This window comes from Triticum urartu, chromosome 3A, assembly GCF_056163025.1.
Source record: "Triticum urartu cultivar PI428250 chromosome 3A, HENAU_Tu73, whole genome shotgun sequence".
Lineage (NCBI taxonomy): Eukaryota > Viridiplantae > Streptophyta > Magnoliopsida > Poales > Poaceae > Triticum > Triticum urartu.
The window spans coordinates 727,182,383-727,203,482 of NC_141875.1; the positions used below are offsets into that span (position 1 = coordinate 727,182,383).

Genomic DNA, 21,100 nt, shown 5'->3' on the forward strand with positions numbered 1-21,100 from the left:
TAACGTAAAACAATCCTAAATTAAATTGATAACACAAATTTAATTGAAAAATAAAAAATAAAATAAAAACCCACAAACATTTAGTATCGGTTGGTGTTACCAACCGGTACTAAAGGGCTCCCGGCCCCCGGAGCTGGCTCGTGCCACGTGGTTTCCCTTTAGCACCGGTTCGTGCTGAACCGGTACTAAAGGGGGGGGCTTTAGTGCCCACACTTTAGTGCCGGTTACTAAACCGGCACTAAAGGGCCTTACGAACCGGTGCTATTGCCCGGTTCTGCACTAGTGATAACACGCGTAAACTTGTGTTTTGTTCAAAGAGATGTGTGTTCTTAGGATATAGTCCAATGCACAAAGGAGTAAAATGTTTAGATGTTCCTACGGGAAGAGTTTACATATCCAGGGATGTCATTTTTGATGAGTCCATTTTCCCATTTGCATCTTTTCATCCTAATGCCGATGCCCTTCTTCGAAAGGAGATTCTTCTCCTTCCTCAAAATCTTAGGAGTTTTGATCATGGGGGCGACAATTGTACTAACCAAAATGTTGATAATTCTACTGGTGTCAGTTCTGCTTTTATGCCTGTGCAGGTCGGTGAAGACAATGGTAAAAACGGTGAAGAAAATGGTGGACAAAATGATCAAAACCATGTGGTATTTCATGCACCGCAAGAGGACGAACTTGGCGCGGAAAATGGAGGAGATCTGGCGGTGCCCTCAATTCCTGTCCGCCAATCAGCCTCGGATCGCGGGGCGAGATCCGCCTCGGATTGTGTTCTGGATAGACACGGGCGGGGGTCCTGCCCGATCCAGCCGTGCGTCACCACGCCGCCGTCAAGCGGGCCCGAATCTGCCTTGCGGTCCACCCGCATGCAGGTTACAGTGGACGTGGGATCGCCTGCAACCACGGATTCTGTGGCCACCAATGCAACCTCCGCAGGATCGGCCACACAGGATTCTGCAGGATCATCTACGTCGGCGCATGCAGCAGAACCATCTGGATCTTCTGTGAACAGCTCCCCTGTTTCCACGCATACACAGCCAGCAACATCTACACGGGTGATGACGCGATTACAAAAAGGTATAAAGAATCCAAAAATTCATACTGATGGCACTATATGATATGGAATGTTGTGTATTCTAGGTGAACCGAGAACATTGAATGATGCACTAGATGATCCGAGGTGGAAGAAGGCAATGGATGAGGAATATTTTGCACTTATGAAGAACAAGACTTGGCATCTTGTGCCTGATCAGAGAGGTAAAAACATCATTGATTGTAAATGGGTGTATAGAATCAAAAAGAAGGCAGATGGATCTATTGACAGGTACAAGGCACGTCTAGTTGCAAAGGGCTTCAAACAACGCTATGGTATAGATTATGAAGATATCTTTAGCCCTGTTGTGAAAGCTGTGACTATAAGACTTATTTTAGCTATTGCTGTATCCAGGGGCTGGAGTTTGAGACAGCTAGATGTACAGAATGCATTCTTGCATGGCGTTCTAGAAGAGGAGGTCTACATGAGACAGCCACCAGGGTATGTAAACAAGAAAACTCCACATTATGTGTGCAAACTTGACAAGGCATTATATGGGTTGAAACAAGCACCTAGAGCATGGTATGCTAGGCTGCGTTCTCAGTTAAAGTGTCTTGGCTTCATTGCATCAAAGGCTGGTAAATCTTTGTTTATTTATAACAAGGCAAAGGTAGTCGTTTTCGTGCTCATATATGTTGATGACATTATTGTTGCAAGCTCCTCACAAAATGCCACTAATGCACTTCTGCATGACCTGAGCTCAGAATTTGCCTTGAAGGATCTAGGCGATTTTAATTTCTTCTTAGGCATTGAGGTCAAGAAAACTCAAGATGGCATAGTGTTGAATCAGGAAAAATATGCAAATGAACTTCTTGTTCGTATGGGAATGAAAAACTGCAAGCCTGCCTCCACACCGTTGTCTTCCTCAGAAAAACTCTTAGCATATGAAGGAGAGCCTCTTCAGGAGGAAGAAAGTACAAGGTACAGAAGTGCCGTGGGAGCACTGTAATATCTAACACTCACACGTCCAGATATATCCTTTGTTGTTAACAAAGTTTGTCAGTATTTGCATGCTCCTACTACTGCTCATTGGACAGCTGTCAAGAGGATTGTGAGATATGTAAAGCATACAGTGGGATTGGGACTTAATTTCAGGTGTTCTAATTCTACACTTGTTAGTGCATTTTCTGATGCTGATTGGGCAGGTTGCAGTGATGACAGGAACTCAACTGGAGGCTTTGTAGTATTTTTTGGTTCCAATCTTATTTCCTGGAGTGCAAGGAAACAAGCTACTGTGTCCAGATCAAGCACAGAAGCTGAATATAAATCTCTGGCAAATGCTACTGCAGAAATCATTTGGTTAGAGTCACTACTTGAGGAATTGGGAATCAAACTAAATCGTATCTCATGCCTATGGTGTGATAACTTGGGAGCCACATATTTATCTGCAAATCCAGTCTTTCATGCAAGGACTAAACATATTAAAATTGATTTTCATTTTGTGCGAGAAAGGGTTGCAGAGAAGAAACTTGAGATACGGTTCATCCCTTCCAAGGATCAAGTGGCAGATGGCTTCACCAAGGCATTACCGGCAAAATCATTTGAGGAGTTCAAGAGTAATCTAAACTTAGGATAGTTGAGATTAAGGGAGGGTGTTAGAATTTATGTTTATCTCTACTTTGTAATCTCAACCAACATGTCTTTCTCTCTCTCTCTCTCCCGTAGCTATTCAGGAAACCTCTTGTAACGACCTGAATCCATAGCGATCTGGTCTCTCCAACTTGTAAGCCAAGGCACGGCTGTTCTGCCCCATATCAATATAAACCAAACGCGGCTCCTCATCGAGGAGTAGGAACGCTTCCGATTCTTAAAGTCTTCTTGTTGAGTTGATTTATATCAGTGTAGATGCATGAATTCTGGCTAGCTATATGAGGAGACAGTTAGATTGCATCAAAAGCCATCTTGTAATCTATATCACGGGAATGTGAGTACGTAGAGGAGTGCCAAATTGATGATTACCTGGCTCCGGCCGCCGGCTGGCCACCGGCCAACATTCATCTCGCAGTGCACCGGCACGTCTTGCATGCATCTATGAAGACATAATAAACAAACTGTTCGATGAAGCAAGTGTTCATCTGGATCAATTTCCACCAAAGAAAAACACATGTACGTGTTGAAGTAGTCCAAAGATGCGTGCATGCATGGGCAAGAGGCTTGTTGGTCTATTTAATACGGATGTGATGTGATGATGTGCATGCATGGGAGGAAAGTGGATCGGCTGGCTTCACGAGGACGGTGGCTGCATGCGTGACCGGGGCGCGGCAGCGGCGGCTGCGTGGGTAATACTATGTGACCTTATAGTATTTTTTAGGACTCTGATTAGGATAATCAACGAAGGGCAAAGGTGGATAATTATTTGTATGTTTTAAGATCCATTGGTCGACATTAGCTAATTATTGTGGGCCAGGAAGGATTTGGTTAGCTCTTATATTACTTTTATTATTTTATATAAATATAGATACGTGGTTATACGTGGTTAGATACGGAGTAGATACGTGGTTATCAAAAAAAAGGACAAAACCTAGCCCCACGAACCCGCCAGGCGACCGTCGATCAGATGCCGCTGCAGCACAAGAGGCGCGGCGGCCGTCGGGCAGGGGCCTCCCGCCGGCGCCGCGACGACGACGCCGCGTCGCTGCCGGGGCTCCCCGTCGAATCGTCGGACGAAAGCAGCAGCAGCAGTGACAGCCAGGGCGAAACGAGTTCCGGCGACCACGGCGCGTGCGCGTCGCCGTCCGGATCCCTCGAAGAGCCGCGGAGCACCGGGCGGGCTTACGAGTCGAGGTACCATGAGATCCTCGCCTCGCGCCTCGCCCAACTGCCTCTACCAGCCTGCGCCGATGAGGAAGGCCCCGATCTCCCCACAGACGAAACCGTCGAAGCCCTTGTTCGTCCTTCTTTCTACGATGATGAGCTGCGGGCTGCTCTGGTAGAATACCAAGCCCACAAGTTCTTCAGCGGGCCAGATGATGTCCTGGGAGGAGATGGAGATTCTGGAGAGGACTCCGGCGATGATATCGCCGAGGAGGAATTCATCAAGTACTCCGAAGAGCTGAAGGCTCGCAGCAGTGCTGAAATTGACACCGAGACTCGACTGAATCAAGAGCAGTTTAGCAGGATCCATGTCAAGTATGTTCGTTATCGCATCAAAGCTTGCCTGGTTAGTTATATACCCCCTCTTATGTAACTGGACTGAATCAAGAACACCAATGCTGGCACCTATCTGTCTATCACGATCATAGTTTCCGCTATAGCCCGCTATAGCCTTTTCAGCAGGGTGCCGCTAAATGGACTCATGTACAAATTTCCCGCTATAGCCCGCTATAGCTGATTTTGAGGTCTGCCGCTATTTGGCATAGCCCGCTATTTAAAACATTGATCACGATCAATCATATACACATAGTTAAATACCCTCTTATGTACTTACTCATCTTTCCATTTGTGTAGTTGTTGAAAGGAAAGCATATCGACGAGCTAGACGACGCTACATTGGAAGATGGTGCCTTGGGGGATAAAGACTTATCGCCTTACCTGGAAGATGGTGCCTTTGGCTGGTATTTCGACTCCGACCTCTGTTTACTTGCGTCCTTGAGCGACTACCAGCGGCTAGTCCTTCCTAACTGTGTAAGTACACTTTCAGTTCAGTGATGCATATGGACTTAATCTGTGCTCATGCAGCCAGTAACCAGTTTCTTTTTCCCTTCTTACCTTTGAACGGGTGACCTGAAATATTTCTCCGACAGCTTGGAGAGTTACGGAATCATGGCTGCAATTTCTACTTCTTTTAGCACGGTTTTGAGTGAGCACCCCCGAGTTGTATGGACATGAGGTTCTATGTGGAATGCAAAAAATAAACAGTTTGTCTAATTCATATCTAGATGTTTTTGAAGGATGTCACATCTAAGCTCCCACAAATATATAATGCAGCAACAAGAAACAAAAAAGACTAGGACAAAAAAATAGACCACAAAACAGAGTGGACATCAGATTAGGTGTGACAAAAAATGATTTGTCTAGGGCACATCTAGATGTGCTATAGTTATTGCACATCTAAGTGAGTGAATCAAAGCATAAAGAGGAAAAGAAAAAAGAAAAAGGAAATATCCACACGAATCTCGACATAAGATCAATGACATAGGACTTAGATGTGTAATACTTATGGCACATCTAGATGTGCTTTAGCAAAAATGGGTTTGTCTAGGGCACATCTAGATGTGCTATAGTTATTGCACATCTAAGTGAGTGAATCAAAGCATAAAGAGGAAAAGAAAAAAGAAAAAGGAAATATCCACACGAATCTCGACATAAGATCAATGACATAGGACTTAGATGTGTAATACTTATGGCACATCTAGATGTGCTTTAGCAAAAATGGGTTTGTCTAGGGCACATCTAGATGTGCTATAGTTATTGCACATCTAAGTGAGTGAATCAAAGCATAAAGAGGAAAAGAAAAAAGAAAAAGGAAATATCCACACGAATCTCGACATAAGATCAATGACATAGGACTTAGATGTGTAATACTTATGGCACACCTAGATGTGCTTTAGCAAAAATGGGTTTGTCTAGGGCACATCTAGATGTGCTATAAGAGGAAAAGAAAAAAGAAAAAGGAAATATCCACACGAATCTCGACATAAGATCAATGACATAGGACTTAGATGTGCAATACTTATGGCACATCTAGATGTACTTTAGCAAAACTGAAAATAAAACTATGAACATCACATCTTGTGGAGATTAAGCATAGTTGAAAATATTTGTGCTTGCATTAGATTGTGGAAAATACTATAATATGTGCGCCCTAGAAGAAAATGACAACAATTATACCTTCTTCACCAAGAGTTGTGATAGAACGGCTTTTCAATTAAATAGAAATAGAGTTTAATATAGTGATGCATTTTTCTCGGGACAGCTGTAATATATTTCTTTCCTTCTTTTCTGGTGCAGACTTGGAATGAGTATGAAAGCTTGAGTCAATACATAGCGTTTTATCACACCCCTGAAGTTGATAGAGATTATGTGCAATACTGGGAAAAGATGGTCAAGGAAATTAAGGTATGCATGGTGCAACGATCAGCTAGTCCAAGTTTAAAACTCTGTTCTGTAAAAAATAAATTGGACTAACAATCTTCTGTTCTTAACAGTGGCTTGAAAATCATGTGCTTAAAGAAGATACTCCAGAGGTAGGCCTTTATGACCTCTCAAAACCATGGAATGACAACTAATCTCTATATACGCGTTGTATCATCACATTAACTTTCCTGTTCTGCTATTTAGTGGGAGCAAATCCGTCGTAAAGGTTTGTACCAAGCAATTAGGATTGCTGCTGAGTTCCCCAACATTGATTTCAGTCTAGCATATTATGGTTTCATGGTACGATCCCTTTGTCCCTTGCTCATTTAGATTGTAAGCTCTTGTCATGGTTGTATCTGACAATTGCAATCTTTCGATTAAATTTAGGAGTATATATGGAGGACTCGCTTTTATGTCGTGTTTGTGAAAGGTCTTGACCGTGCCTATTTTGAGATTTGGAAGTGGGTTACTGGGCAGCAGGTCAGCATTGTACATCAGCTTTTTTCAGAACTATCACAGTGTTTCTTAATTGATCGGGTTTCTCAATGCTATTTCCCTATTTATGCTTGGTGAATGTTGATGTTATTTTCTGTTTCCTTGGACAACTTGTAGATGTGTTTCAGAGATGCTCTGCATGAAGTTTACAATGAGAATTTGATTCCATCGCGCCAACACACTTTGAAGGCCGAGCTGCAGCAACCTGGAGGCTTTTTGCAACTGGAGCGACAAGTAGGTTCTTTTTTGGTTCATAGGTGTTATGTATGTGTCTTCATTGGCTAATTAGTATCTCTTATGAAGCAAATTCTTTAATCGTCTTCCCTTGCAGTTCCACCGGTGCACAGAGGGCATTAGTAAGGAAGTAAGTATATGTAATTTGGTGGTGTGGTCTTGCATCGATTGGAATCTGTTATATAGACTATATATATCCTCGTGTCTGATGTTGCTCCTTTATGTCTATAGGTTCCGGATTGGATAGCCCAAGAGTTGATTTCTCAGGAAGTTAGATTCAAGCTATGTTGTGTAGATATTGGTAGGCAGTATTGTTTCCCCCCTGCATGTTTTGTGTGTAGTATTGTACAGTATCTCATTCTTTCCTATTTCAGCGCGCGTTGCCAAAGACATATGCGCAATACGCGAGGAAGAAGCTCAAGGTTGCAGAAGCCATAGGATTGATTCCCAAGGCCAAGGCCTAGATACCAGCGTAGATGTGTTTGTTGATGACGTGCTTATTAGCGGTTCCTTCTTTCGCCATTGCCATGTTCATGTTGCTCCTATGGTCAGAGCATAATTTGTTTTATCTGCCTTGCTCGGAGGCTTTGGCAACTTGGATGGAGCTGACCCCATGGCAGAAGAAGAGCCAACCTGGAAAGCTTTTTCGGCAAAATGGCATGAGGAGGCTTTTGCTTAGGTTTGCAGTTCACATGGTGTGGCCCTAAAATCAGCTGCAGGATTTGTCCAGAGGGCCATGGCCACCAGATAGATTCCAAGCACATGTGACCCCAAACTCATATCCTCCAGTGATGAGCTCAAAACTCAAATGCATGCAAATCTTGACGGAATGAATGGTACTCTTGTTCAAGGATGGAAAGGGTAAATCATTTCAGATAGGATTCTAATATGTTGAGTCCATGCTTCTGCTTGACTGGAAAATACAAGCCAGTAAGTTCAGCAACTAGCTAAATACAGTGGAGCCAGCAACCAACTAAGTGAGCCATGTACCTTTTCATATTTAATTAGTAAGTATTCTTAAACAAGTAGCTGCAAGGTTATTATTGTTTTATTAACTGCATATATAAGGCAGACAGATAGTATGGGTTGTGTTGCAAAATCCTGCCGGTGATCACCTATCAAGACAGACACTGGTCAACCACCTAACCTAAGTACCTAACCTACTTGGTCTGCCATGCTTTGCTCACGTGAGCTCCACTGTCTTGTTCAACTATAAATGCAAATAAAACAAAATAAAATACCGTACCAAATATTACCCATGTTCTACTAATTGTTTAGTTGTAATTTGAGCTTTATTCCTTGTGCCGAAAGCTTTTATTTTACTACGATGATGGTGATGATGATGGTCTCATGTGTGCGGTGCAATTTTGTTTCGTTTCTGTTGTCTACATCAAACTCACCAAACAAATGTAAGATGATTCTTTCTTCTGGACGGTTGATTAAGGTGCAACCGAAAGGTTAGGTGCCATTGCCACAACCAAAAGCGATGCTTTTGTGCTGCCAGGAATTGCATGCACAATCAGGTGTGACCTTTCTCGTTTTTCTCAGTAAGATAAGAAAACCATATACGGCGCAAACCGACAGGGACAATACACTGTTTCTTTTTTTTTACTGAAAAATGTACACAGGTCAAACATGATCCGATTTAGTAATCTTCAATATTTGAAGCAAGAGATTGTTCGGCCAAGTTGAGAGGACAAAACACTACCTAAAAAAAAGTGAGTAGAACGACTATTGAGCTTGCACATTTATTTATTTACGTAGAGCAACATAACCTTAGCTGAGGGCCCGATTCATTCCGTTGAGCAACCACCCCACGATCAGGGCGTTTTCTATTTCGTGGAGAGCCTCCTTGGAGCGGTCCACGGTATAGCCGCCTAAACTACTTGGTCTGCCATGCCGTGTTCCCCATCATGCATGTGAGCTCTGTTGTCTTGTTCAGCTATCACTCTAGGCAAAACAAAACCAAACCAAACACCAATTGTTTTTGCCGAAAGCTTTGTTTTTCTTATAAGCAGACCCGTGATAGTTTTTTTCTCTTGCAAAGTTGGTTTGTCTTTTCCTCTGTAAACGAATATAAGGTCACTGAAAGATTTTAGGGCATCTACAACCGGAATGAACAAATTTGGCCCCCTCAAACGCCCGCGGACGGTGACTAGGCGGGCCTCAAAATTGACCATTTGCAACCACATACCCTATTTCCGAACCACTTATTACATGCAGCGCCATGCACAATGATCATCCCGTCGTCTTGGACCGGCTGGGCTGTCAAAACACACCAAAAATTGCTCATAGTTAAGATTTTCACACTCATATTAGTCCCACCTCGCCTCGTGACGAGCTAGACGACCGGCTTAAATAGCCAGGTTGTGCAGAAGCGATAAGCTTATGACATAGAAGATTCATAATCAAGGTCTATCTCCTTTACTAGGGAAACATTCATGTATGTACAGCTTTTTGTAAATCACAATTTGTCAACAAAAAATTGATGAACACAATGAAAGATCTGATGTCATTGCAGTGGGGGTATCAACGTACATGAACGAGACGAACTTGACACTCGACGAACAATCATCAAGTAATGAAATGTAGTCTAGTGTCAAGTTATCTTGCTCACCCAACGATAATTGATAGACCTACACAATGAAACTTGCCCGTGTGTGCCGGCGCGACTATTCAAGCCGGTCAGCGTCCACCTCGCCCGGCGATGTGGGACTAAAATTTTGGTGCCCAGATGGGAGAGGACGAAGCTTCAGTCGCTGCATGTGGGACCGCCACGACCTGTAGCGCGGTCGGCGGACGCACCCAGGCGCCCCTATATCTACCTCATATTTGAGCTAGATATATATGAGGGGTGCTCGTCAGCCAGTGCGTATGAGACCCGTTTGAGGCGCCCGTCTGGGTTAGATTTTCATGACCGGTCAGTGACCGCGCGGGCCGCCCGGGCGTTTGAGGAGGGTCTAGGGTGCCCGGCTGTAGATGCTCTTATGAGTTTTTTTTATGAAATAAACTGCGAGTGCTAAGAAAAAAAGTTGACTGGGTTAACAAATGTGCATGATCTTTTTGAAGAAAAGAGACGAGGCTCAATTTATTTTATTAGGGAAAGGTGAAGCATGAAATTTGGTAGTAATGATCGTGAAGTATCTACTGCCTGTGAACGGGGGAACACGGCGCGTTTGATTACTCATTTCGAGTGATCAGAGGAGCTCGTGATGATCGTGTCTGCGAATTCGCTCAGTGCTCTTAATCATTATATAGCCTATCTACTAGTAGTACGAGGCGAGTTGCTGGAGTTGACGGCAGTAGTTGTGGACGGATTTGTCGCCGCGGACGCAGGCGCGGAACTCCCGGCTCAGATGGAGTCGGCGCCCAGCTTGCTTGTCGAAGAAATAGTCATGGAGCCGCGACCAGATCAAGTACGCCGAGGACTCCGGTGGTGCGACGATGTCGAGGAGCTCCCCCTCGACGGTGGCCAGGAACTCGAGCATGATCGTGTTGTCCACGTCGCGCCAGTCGGGATCAGCGAGCCGGGAGTCCGGCCCCTTCTGGACGTGGTCCTGGGCGTGGTCCTGGGCGAGGAGGAAGCTGATGACCTTGCGCCAGCGGTTGAAGTTGACGGCACCTAGATCGACCTTGAACTGGATGTAGCTGCTGATGTTGACGATCGAGGGGACGGCGGAGGAGGCGCCGGCAGTGTGGAGGGATGCGAGGGGCAACGTACCATTGACGGTTGGAGCAGCGAGAGGAAGAGAGCTGGCATGGGAGGGGTCATCATCGGTGACCTGGGCGCGGGGACGAGGGGAAGGCGCGAGCTGCGCGCCTCCACTGTTGACAGCCTGCTCAGCGGCCCGTTCGACGACGAGGTCCTCGCTAGTGACGGAGCTGACAGGGGAGGAAACGGGAGCGGCGCCCCAGGAAGACATGGGAGAGGAGGGTGGGAGAAACGCGCCTCTGATTCAGTTACAGTTCAGGTACATATACAGACGAGAGTCCCCTACATGCAGGACACGATCAGCTAGAGATGCGATGGACTAAGATGCACCCCCAAGACTAGGACTACAAAGTTATAGACTGCCGTTACAATGTACAGAGATGTGACAGTATAATTCAACACCGTGGAAGTGGTGTACCAGCTCCTCTTCCTTCTCGCAGGTGACAAATGGGGTGGCCACCAGCGCTGATGCAGTGGGAAGTGGTGAAATCGACGGAGGTGGGAGGGAGTGGCGAGTTGATAGACGAAGTGAGAGGATAAGGACATGTATAATGGTTGATAAGACAGTCTTATCTTATGTATTGCATGCTATTTAAATATGATGAAAAAGTATGTCTATAATGGGTTATATCTTAGACTTATCTTTAATAATTAAGTATTTCTTAAAATATGATGAGACAAATTGTGCTAAGAGATTATCTCTTAAATAAGAGAAGACAAGCATATTCTTATAATTTATCTCTACTTCACTTCATAATTTATCCTACATGATACTCGTAAGATTGTACATGTGGTAAGGTGGACATCGTTCGGGATGGAGCCTCGATTCACCGAACCAGCGTTTGTGGTGACGTGGCAGAAAGGCCCTGTTTCATGATTGGTGCATCGATCTAATGGTGTTGACAAAGTTCGGCATCAAAACGTAAAACAAGACACGTTCGGGAGTTATAGATTCTGGAAACTTTTGGTAATGGCGCCTTTTCCGCACCAGTGGCCTCAGAACAAAACCTAGCCCCGGCCGCTCAATCACACACGGCCCAAGAGGCGCGGTCGATCAGATGCCGCAGGGGCCTCCCGCCGGCTCCGCGGCGACGACGCCGCGTCGCTGCCGGGGCAACCCGTCGAATCGTCGGACGGAAGCAGCAGCAGCAGTGACTGCGAACCGAGTTCCGGTGACCACGGGGCCTCGCCGTCCGGATCCCTCGATGGGCCGCCGGGCACCGGGTGGGCTTACGAGTCCAGGTACCATGAGATCCTCGCCTCGCACCTCGCCGAACTGCAGCTACCAGCCGGTGCCGACTACGACGGCGGCCCAAATCTCCCTTCTGATGAAACTGTCGAAGCCCTTGTTCGTACTACTTTCTACGATGATGAGCTGCGGGCAGCTCTTGTTGAATATCAAGCCCACAAGTTGTTGAGCCGACCAGACGATGTCCATGGACGAGATGGAGATTCTGGAGAGGACTCCGGTGATGATATCGCTGAGGAGGAATTCGTCAAGTACTCCGAAGTGTTGAAGGCTCGCAGCAGTGCTGAAATTGACACTGACACTAGACTGAATCAAGAGCAGTTCAACAGGCTCCATGTCAAGTATGTTCGTTATCACATCAAAGCTTGGCTGGTTAGTTATATACTTATATACCCTCTTATGTACCTTGACTGAATCAACAACACCAATGCTGGCACCTACCTGTCTATGGCGATCAATCATACGCATATAGTTAAATACCATCTTATGTACTTACTCATCTGTCCATCTGTGTAGTTGTTGAAAGGAAAGCATATCGACGAGCTAGACGATGCCACATTGGAACGCAAGTACCCTATTGAGCTTGCCTTGGGGGATAAAGACTTATCCCCTTACCTGGAAGAGGGCGCCTTTGGCTGGTATTTTGACTCCGACCTCTGTTTACTTGCATCCTTGAGCGATTACCAGCGGCTAGTCCTTCCTAACCGTGTAAGTACACTTTCAGTTCAGTAACCAGTTTGCCTATGGACTTAATCTGTGCTCATGCAGACAGTAACCAGTTTCTTCTTCTCTTCTTACCTTTGAACGGGTTACCCCAAATATTTATCTTACAGCTACGGAATTCTGACTGCAATTTCTACTTCTTTTAGCACGGTTTTGAGTGAGAACTCCCGAGTTGTATGGATATGAGGTTCTATGCAAAATGCAAAAATTAAAACTATGAACATCGCATCTTGTGGAGATTAAGCATAGTTAAAAATATTTGTGCTTGCATTAAATTGTGGAACATACCATAATATGTGCACCCTAGAAGAAAATGACAACAATTATACCTTCTTCGCCAAGAGTTGTGATAGAACTGCTTTTCGATCAAATAGAAATAGGGTTTAATATAGTGATGCATTTTTCTCAGGACATCTGCAATATGTTGCTTTCCTTCTTTTCTGGTGCAGACTTGGAGTGAGTATGAAAGCTTGAGTCAATACATAGCGTTTTATAACACCCCTGAAGTTGATAGAGATTATGTGCAATACTGGGAAAAGATGGTCAAGGAAATTAAGGTATGCATGCTGCAACAATCTGCTAGTCCAAGTTTAAAACTCTGTTCTGTAAAAAAATAAATTGGACTAACAACCTTCTGTTCTTAACAGTGGCTTGAAAATCATGTGCTTAAAGAAGGTACTCCGGAGGTAGGCCTATATGACCTCTCAAAACCATGGAATGACAACTAATCTCTACATACGCGTTGTAGCATCACATTAACTTTCCTGTTCTACTATTTAGTGGGATCAAATCCGTCGTAAGGGTTTATACCAAGCAATTAGGATTGCTGCAGAGTTCCCCAACATTGATTTCAGTCTAGCATATTATGGTTTCATGGTACGATCCCTTTGTTCTTGCTCATATAGATTGTCAGCTCTAGTCATGATTGTATCTGACAATTGCAATCTTTTGATTAAATTTAGGAGTATATATGGAGGACTCTCTTTTATGCCATGTTTGTTAAAGGTCTTGACCGTGCCTATTTTGAGATTTGGAAGCGGGTTACTGGGCAGCAGGTCAGCATTGTACATCAGCCTTTTTCAGAACTATAACAGTGTTTTTTTATTGGTCGGGTTTCTCAATTCTATTTCCCTATTTATATGCTTGGTGGATGCTGATGTTGTTTTCTGTTTCCTTGGACAACTTGTAGATGTGTTTCAGAGATGCTCTGCAGGAAGTTTGCAATGAGAATTTGATTCCATCGCGCCAACACACTTTGAAGGCCGAGCTGCAGCGACCTGGAGGCTTTTTGCAACTGGAGCGACAAGTAGGTTCTTTTTTGGTTCATAGGTGTTATTTATGTGTCTTCATTGGCTAATTTGTATCTCTTACGAAGCAAATTCTTTAATCGTCTTCCCTTGCAGTTTCGCCGGTGCACAGAGGGCATTAGTAAGGAAGTAAGTATATGTAGGGTGGTGGTGTGGTCTTGCATCGATTGGAATCCGTTATGTAGACTATATATATCCTCGTGTCTGATGTCGCTCCTTTGTCTATAGGTTCCGGATTGGATAGCCCAAGAGTTGATTTCGCAGGAAGTTAGATTCAAGGTATGTTGTGTAGATATTGGTAGGCAGTATTGTTTCCGCCCTGCATGTTTTGTGTGTAGTATTGTACAGTATCTCATTCTTTCCTATTTCAGCGCGCGTTGCCAAAGACATATGTGCAGTACGCGAGGAAGAAGCTCAAGGTTGCAGAAGCCATAGGATTGATTCCCAATGCCGAGATACCAGCGTAGATGTGTTTGTTGCTGACGTGCTTATTAGCGGTTCCTTTTGCCGCCATTGTCATGTTCTTGTTGCTCCTATATATGGTCAGAGCATAAATTTGTTTACCTGCCTTTGCTCGGAGGCTTTGGCAACTTGGATGGAGCTGACCCCATGGCAGGAGAAGAGCCAACATGGAAAGCTTTTTCGACAAAATGGCATGAGGAGGCTGTTGCTTATTTTGCAGTTCACATGGGGGTTGGGGCTCATCTTGTGCCCCAAATCAGCTGCAGGATTAGCCTAGAGGGCCATGGCCACCAGACAGATTTCAATTACCTGTGAGCGCAAACTCATACCCTCCAGTGATCAGCTCAAAACTCAAATGCATGCAAATTTTGACTAAATGAATGGCACTGTTATCGAAGGATGGACGGAGTAAATCATTTCAGATAGGAGTCTATATGCTCAGTCCATGCTGTTGCTTGTCTGGAAAACACGAGCCAGAAAGTTGAGCAACTAGCTAAATAATACAGCGGAGCAGGTGTGGATTGATGTGGTGTAGTGGCAACAACCAACTAATTGAGCCATGTACCTTTCATCTCCACTTCAACCACTAACGCTACTAATAGTCGAAGTCTAACAGAGGTGTGGATTGATGTGGTGCAGTGCAATGGCAGTGCCAGCAACCAACTAACTGAGCAATGTACCTTTCATTTACCTGTTTAATTAGTAATTTTTCTTAAACAAGTAGCTGCAAGGTTATTAGTATTGTTTTATTAGCTGTATGTACTCCCTCCGTCCGGAAATATTTCTAGATACATCCATTTTTATTTATTTTGATGACAAGTATTTTTGGACGAAGGAAGTATATGTAAGGCAGACAGATAGAAGGGGTTGTGTTGCAAAATCTTGCCGGTGATCACCTATCCAGATAGACACCGTCAACCACCTAATCTAAGTACCTAACCTACTTTGGTCTGCCATGCTTTGCTCACGTGAGCTCCACTGTCTTGTTCAACTATAAATGCAAATAAAACAAAGGGATAAGTATATTTTTCATCCTTCAACTCTTTCGAAAGTATAGCAATGGAACCTCGACTCCGAAACCAGCAAAACTTAGTCCTCCAACTTTCAAAACCGGATAAGTTTAGTCCCTCAACTTTCAAAACCGGATAAGTTTAATCCCGCATCTTGCTTAGGGTGATTTTCTGCTGACGCGGTGTGGTTTTTGACTCGGACACGTGCACGAAAGGTGCTCGGTATAATGCTCAGCGAGCGGCAGTGCGTGTCGACGGCGCCCGGCAGTGTGTGCAACGAGCAAATACGGCGGCGCCTGCAGCCGGCGTGGTGCGGCTCGGTGCGTGTCGGCCCGGGCGGTCCATGGTGAGGCTGATGAACGATGGCATGTGTATTATGCCCTTAGTCTGCTAGAGTGCTGGAGGCAGGGTCAAGTGCGTGAAGCTCCCAAAGCTGTTCTTTTGCTCCTGTCGCTGCCACCGCTGGTGGCTCAAGTCTGCCCGCTCGCGCGGGATCCTCATAAAAACAAGGTCTGCACTTACGGACTTACCGTTCTTCAATTCATGTTGTGGTTGGGCTTGATATGGCCGTAGCTAGGATGGATGGAGGGGCACCACGCGAGCTCCTGCAATGAGCCGGTGCACCAGGGCGCGGCCATGGGTCTCCTGTGAGGCACGCGTGCTCCAGGAAGGAGCGCGAGCTGCGTTCGACATGCGCGCAAGATAGAGGTGCTTGGCCTGCTTTGCATGCGTGCGGCGGCCAGTCGATGCTTCCTGACAGAACACGAAGTGCAGAGAAGCTGCTGGATTGATTCTAGCCGCCGGCAAAACACGCAGGTGTGCGTGAACGTACATATTGATTCGGCCCGCCAGAGGTGCAAGCGAAACACAATGAACATGCTGATCCGATCTCGCCCAGAATACATACGCACACGATGTGTTGCTCCCTGGACTGCATGTTGCACGCCGCTGCATATGATTGGATGCATGGCCAACACCGTCAGCGGAGGTGCCGGCAAAGGGCTTGTCCGAGCTCGCCGCCTCGAGCTCCTCCTCCTGCTCAGGCTTCCTGTCCAGAAGGTCAGCGGCGTCGCACCGGGCGCAGGCTGCTGCTCGACGGCCCGTGCAACAGGGAGGCCAAGTCACTCGTCTGCCAACGCCACGCCCTGGGTCGCCGAGCTCCTCTGGCCGCTCGAGCGCTTCATCTCCGCCGCATGACCATCATGGATGACGCTGTCCGACACTGCGTTTTGAAAAAAATGACATGGACTGTGACGTGGCGGTCAAACCTAGGTGACGTGTCAAGTTTTTGGTCAAAACCGTGTCCACATCAGATGAAAACCACTCAAAGCGGTATGAGGAGCTAAACTAATCTGATTTGAAAAGTTGAGGGACTAAATTTTGCCGGTTTTGAATTTAGGGACTATTTCTATACTTCCAAAAGAGTTTAGGGACAAAAAATATACTTCTCCCTAAAACAAAATAAAATACCGGTACCAAATAGTACCCCTGTTCTAGTAATTGTTTAGTTGCAATTTGAGCTTAATTCCTTTTGCCGAAATCTTTATTTTACTAAGTCGATGGTGATGATGATAGGTCCCATGTGTGCGGTGCAATCTTATTTCGTCTCTGTTGTCTACATCAAACTCACCAAACAAATGTAAGGTGAGATTACTTTTTCAGTTCTTCATTCTTTCTTCTGGACGGTTGATTAAGGTGCAACCGAAAGGTTAGGTGCCATTACCACAACCAAAAGCAATGGTTGTGTGCTGTCAGGAATTGCATGCACAATCAGGTGCGACCTTTCTCGTTTTTTCAGTAAGATAAGAAAACCATATACCGCGCAAACAACAGGGACAATATACTCTTTCATCTTATTTACTGAAAGACGTAGAGAGGTCAAACATGATCCGATTTAGTAATCTTCAATATGTGAAGCAAGAGATTATTTGGCCGAGTTGAGAGGACAAAACACTTCCAAAAGAAAAAAGTGAGTAGAACGAATACTTGCATTATTTATTTATTTACTTTTGACAGCGGTAGAAAATGTCACCTAAGATAAAATTCAGATTCATTCTGCTGCTGGCAGGTGGACCTTTGAATGTACCTTACCTGAGAGAAACTAGGTGCGGGCCCGATTCCGTTGGGCAACCACCCTACGAAAAGGCACGTCACAATCAGAGCGTTTTCTTCTTCGTGGCGAGCCTTCTTGAAGTGGTCCACGGTATAGTGAAAGCCAGAAACTAGCTCAAGCTACCTATAAGAAAGAACAAGTTACGTGACATCACGTCCTACTCATCAAATACACACATTACTTACAACATTGTCTATAATTTGATGGAATATACAGTAACACATTTCATGACAAATCGACCGTACCTTTTGTGATACCCGCAAAAAAAAAGATCGTACCTTTTCTGAGAATGTTTCTTCCAATGAAGAATGAGAAAAATACACCGTTGTTTTTCGGTATTTAAAACAGACTCTGTTGCAAAAAATCTTTCCGGCCAGGTTGCAAAAAATCTATCTAGACACTGGTCAACTGCCGAGCCTAGCTGCCCAAACTACTTGGTCTGCCATGCCGTGTTACCTCGTCATACACGTGAGCTCCGTTGTCTAGTTCATCTATCACTCCGATCCACGCAAAAACAAAACAAACCACCCACTAGTTGTTTTTGCCGAAAGCTTTGTTGTTGTTTTTTTCATAAGCAGACACGTGTGAGTTTTTTTTTCTTTGCAAAGTCGGTTTGTCTTTTCCTCTGTAAACAAGTGCTATATGACGTTTAACAAGTGTGCATGATTTTTTTTTTTGAAGAAAAGGTGAGCCTTGATTTGTTCTTTTTTTAGTGAAAGGTGAAGCATGAAATTTTGTAGTCATGATCGTGAAGGATCTACTGCCTGTGGGCGGGGGAACACGGCGCGTTTGATTACTCGTTTCGAGCGATCAGAGGAGCTTGTGATGATCGTATCTGCTCGCTCAGTGCTCCTAATCATTATATATAGTCTATCTACTAGTATGAGGAGTACTTCCCCGCATATTCTTTTAAAAAAATATTACTCTTTTTGTCCTATATCTAATATTCTTAAGAAGTTGCTCCCCACTTCTATCTATTCTTTCAACATGCACACTATCCATATCATCATCATGCCACATCATCATCAATACTAAATAGGAGCAACCCACTAACTCATTTCTCTAAACATGTAGCCCTCCCACCTCACCAAGCTGCCACATCATCATTTATTTTGATAATTAACTTTTTTACCCATCACAGAATATTATTGCTCGCCAGATCAGTAATTCTTTTGAACAAGTCATTTTGTTTTTTGTTTCAGGGGTAACAAAATCATAAGCGAGCCTCTTTGGGCTTCCGTAACTGATGAGGCGGCGTAATAATCGATCAAGAGAAGCCCAACAGAAGCCCATCGGTCGATCTCTTCTTATCCCTGGCAGCAGAACAGGCGATGCCACCATTCACTACCCACGCACCATCGATGCCCTGCAGGCTGCAGCCGACCGCTCCGGCGTTCTTCCACGCGGGCGAGCAGAGGCACCCCATGCCGCCGCATCCTCCTCTCCTTCTCCTAGCGTGCGAGGACCTCGATAGAGCCGCCTCCATCGCGACATCGATCTGGCCGCCGCCTCACCTGCATCTCGATATAATCTGGGGAGAGATGGTGATGGGTGGGGGCGGTGGAGGCAGGGGAGAGGGGGAGGGAGATCCGGTGCGGAACCACCAGGCTGCAGACTCGAGGCGCCCAACCCCGGCCACCTTGACGACTCTGCCTCCTGAAGCACGACCTCCGCCACCTCCCTGCTGCAAAGAAGCGACGATGCTGCCGCCTCTCAACAATCGACTTCCCGTGCTCCCGCAAAAAAAAAACCTTCAGATAGTGGAGCGGCATCGCTCCCATAGTTTTCAACATCAGGTTGGTGTCTGCACCTTTGCTCCAAAATTGTCTCATGGCTGCCAGGTCATGCAAAGTTAATCCGACGTTCCCTCTTGCATTATATTGATCTCAACAGAACATGCATTGTATCATAATTGTAGGATTACTGATGCATACCATTGTGATTATTTTAATGTCGTCATAGGTTTGTTCTCTTTTACATCAGAAAAGACTAGTTTCAAAGGAAATTTAGATTTACTCAAGGATTGAGGATAAGGTAACTGGTGACCTCTGCCCTTTTGGCAGGCGTCACAAACATGCTTATTGCTATCATTATTGACACACGGGAGTTTATTCTCACTAAGAATCTTCCTAACAACAATGGAAGAAGGATGACCTAAACGTCTATGCCACCAATCCAGAGGTGGTTTGGTGACATTGAGCACATGCTTCTGGATGTTTCCCTCGGTGTGTTTGACAAGATAGAGCCCTCTTCTACCCCTGCCTCGAAGTAGAACCTTCCTCGTTTCCAGATCCTTGATGAGAAAAAAATGAGGGTGAATTTCAACAATAGTATTATTGTCAAGAGCAAGTTTACTTGCGGAAATCAAATCTTTTGTTGCCTCCGGAACATGAAGAACATCTTTTAGATGAAGATTACGATCTCGGGTAGAAATAGTTGCATAATCAATATGATCAATGGACATACCTGATCCGTTTGCAGTATGAATTTGATCACCGCCCGTGTACTTCTCCCGGACGGTCAGCTTCTCCAGATCGCTTGTAATATGGTCGGTTGCACCACTATCCATGTACCAGTTGGTGTCAACCCCATACTGATGAGCAGCCATGTTGGCCGAGCGCTCCTCTCCTCCCTGATATGAAGAGTCGTAGCGCTTCCAGCACTTCCAAGCAGGGTGGCCAACTTTTCCACAGATCTGGCACACCGGCTTGGCAGAGGAGTTGTTGTTGTAGTTTCCCCTACCTCCCGAGTTGCCTCGACCACGGCCGTGGTCACCACCACGGCCACGGTCACCACCGCCGCCTGGTTTGTTGTTGAAGCCGCGACCACCGCCGCGATCACCGTTGCCGATGGAGTTGTTGTTCTTGTTGAAGCCACGCACACGCGCCGCCGCATTTGCGGACGACTGAGAGGACCCGCCGCGGAGATTCAGGCGAGTCTCAAAACTCAGAAGCTGTGAGAACAGCTCCGGGATCTTGACAGGTTCGACCCTAGAACACATGGCCGACACCACTGGGTCGTACTCCTCATCCAGTCCAGCAAGGATGTGGGAGATCACCTCTTCCTCGTCCAAGGCCTTCCCTGAAGCAGTTAGTTCATCACACAGGGTTCGGACCTTACCAACATACTCTGTGATCGTGGAGTTTCCCTTCTGAAGATTGGCTAGGGAAATTCTAACGTTGACGGTTTGTGCCCTGGTGTGTGACGCAAGCATCCCTTGCACCATGTTCCATAGCTCGGCCGCGGTGTGGCAGGTTGCCACTTGGACGGCCATCTCACGCGGCAGTGTAGTCAGCAGGTATGAGAAAACCTGTTGATCCCGTGCGTACCACACACCAAACTCTGGGTTCGGCGCCTTCGTCTTGGTTTTGCTGTCATCGCCGGTGACCTCAATGATTGTGGGAGGAGGCGGTTGTTCGATGTTGAGGAAGCTTGCCATCTGCGCTCCCCTGATGGCTGAGAGCACCGTGGCGCGCCATAAGACCTCGTTCCCTCTCGTAAGCTTCTCGGTTGCGTTGTGTGCAAACGGAGACGAGGGGAAGGAATTTGCGGGGGAAGAGCTCACCATGGATGAACCCGAGGTAGGCTCTGATTACCATGAAAGAAAAGAGGTGAAGCGTATACCT

At 45.6% G+C, this 21,100-nt stretch overlaps 2 protein-coding genes and 1 pseudogene across 2 annotated transcripts; 2 read left to right on the forward strand and 1 right to left on the reverse strand.

Annotated features, from left to right (window-relative positions):
* Window positions 1–3,546: 3,546 nt before the first annotated feature.
* On the forward strand, window positions 3,547–14,507 carry LOC125549442 (uncharacterized). Its single transcript, XM_048712853.2, has 16 exons — window positions 3,547–4,253; window positions 4,541–4,717; window positions 6,044–6,151; window positions 6,241–6,279; window positions 6,374–6,469; window positions 6,557–6,649; window positions 6,782–6,875; window positions 12,482–12,587; window positions 13,040–13,139; window positions 13,230–13,268; window positions 13,363–13,458; window positions 13,545–13,637; window positions 13,772–13,888; window positions 13,986–14,018; window positions 14,118–14,168; window positions 14,261–14,507. The coding sequence occupies exons 1-16, from the start codon at window positions 3,651–3,653 to the stop codon at window positions 14,354–14,356; spliced, it is 1,941 nt and encodes a 646-aa protein (XP_048568810.2). The 5' UTR covers window positions 3,547–3,650; the 3' UTR covers window positions 14,357–14,507.
* LOC147982273 (uncharacterized) lies at window positions 10,820–12,330 on the forward strand. The gene is made up of 3 exons (XM_087545768.1): window positions 10,820–10,869; window positions 11,032–11,176; window positions 11,623–12,330. The coding sequence occupies exons 1-3, from the start codon at window positions 10,820–10,822 to the stop codon at window positions 12,271–12,273; spliced, it is 846 nt and encodes a 281-aa protein (XP_087401894.1). The 3' UTR covers window positions 12,274–12,330.
* A 5,904-nt stretch (window positions 14,508–20,411) lies between the features above and the next one.
* On the reverse strand, window positions 20,412–20,550 carry LOC125549669 (small nucleolar RNA Z247; annotated as a pseudogene).
* Window positions 20,551–21,100: the final 550 nt, after the last annotated feature.